This window comes from Mastomys coucha, unplaced genomic scaffold (genome assembly GCF_008632895.1).
Source record: "Mastomys coucha isolate ucsf_1 unplaced genomic scaffold, UCSF_Mcou_1 pScaffold18, whole genome shotgun sequence".
Taxonomy (NCBI): domain Eukaryota; kingdom Metazoa; phylum Chordata; class Mammalia; order Rodentia; family Muridae; genus Mastomys; species Mastomys coucha.
In genome coordinates this window covers 18897912-18899267 of record NW_022196900.1, presented here as the reverse complement: position 1 = coordinate 18899267, position 1356 = coordinate 18897912, and the positions used below count along the sequence as shown (strand labels likewise).

General features: G+C 44.5%; 1 protein-coding gene across 1 annotated transcript in view; it reads left to right on the top strand.

Moving 5' to 3' along the window:
* Positions 1-1356, top strand: part of Svep1 (sushi, von Willebrand factor type A, EGF and pentraxin domain containing 1) — a 182408-nt gene that overhangs the window by 120505 nt on the left and 60547 nt on the right. Inside the window, exon 26 of the mRNA XM_031377490.1 lies at positions 312-513. Coding sequence (XP_031233350.1) covers positions 312-513 — 202 coding nt within the window. The remainder of the gene's footprint in view (positions 1-311; positions 514-1356) is intronic.

Genomic DNA, 1356 nt, shown 5'->3' with positions numbered 1-1356 from the left:
TCTCTCTCCCTCCCTCTCTCTCTCTCCTCCTCCCTCCCCCTCACACACACACAGAGTCCTTTCCCATCACCATATGCCCCACTTCATCAGCTCTCAACCTTTCCACCTCTCCAACCCTTTTTTCTGCTACCTTTCACAGCTTACATACATATCATAAGTCTTCTCTGTTTAATTTCTAAGTCACTTCCCAAATGTTCATGTTTGCTGAAGTCAGCATCTTTGGAATTGGTGCTTCTTGCCCACTGCTCTTCCTGGACAACTGAAAGTGTGCGTGAACACCACATTCTGCACACTCTCCTTATTTGTTGCAGAACAGCCTTCCGGTTTTAACCTGGATTTTGAAGTTTCTGGCATCTATGGGTACGTCCTACTAGATGGAGTGCTTCCAACCCTCCATGCTATAACCTGTGCATTCTGGATGAAATCCTCTGATGTCATCAACTACGGGACACCCATCTCCTATGCACTTGAGGGTGACAAAGACAACACCTTCCTTCTGACTGATTACAACGGGTAAGCGGGAGTTAGAGCAGATATGGCAGGGAGAGTTTCTCTTGACACCAAGTTAGAACTGAACCCTGCTCAGTGCTCACCTTCTGACATTAGGGTTGGGAATGAGGGAGCATGGAGGCATGGATAACAACAGTCAACTGGAACATCTGGACAAACCCAGATGTTGGTGATAACTGTTCTCATGTGAGTTGGGTGTTGCTTCATGGGTATTGTTTTATTTGATTTTAACAATGCCCTGAGGATATTGGTACAGTGACAGGCAGGTAGATCAATGGAACAGAATTGAAGACCCAGAAATGAACCCACACACCTATGGTCACTTGATCTTTGACAAAAGAGCTAAAACCATCCAGTGGAAAAAAGACAGCATTTTCAACAGATGGTGCTGGCTCAATTGGCGGTTAGCATGTAGAAGAATGCAAATCGATCCATTCCTATCTCCTTGTACAAAGCTCAAGTCCAAATGGATCAGGGACCTCCCCATCAAACCAGATATATTGAAACTAATAGAAAAGAAAGTGGGGAAGAACCTCAAGCAAATAGGCACAGGGGAAAATTTCCTAAAGAGGACACCACTAGCTTATGCTCTAAGATCAAGAATTGACAAATTCCGGACAGTGGTGGTGCACACCTTTAATCCCAGCACTTGGGAGGCAGAGGCAGGCGGATTTCTGAGTTCAAGGCCAGCCTGGTCTACAGAGTGAGTTCCAGGACAGCCAGGGCTATACAGAGAAACCCTGTCTTGAAAAAACCAAAAAGATTAAAAAATAATAATAATAATTGACAAATGGAACCTCATAAAGTTGCAAAGCTTCTGTAAGGCAAAAGACACTGTCAATAGGA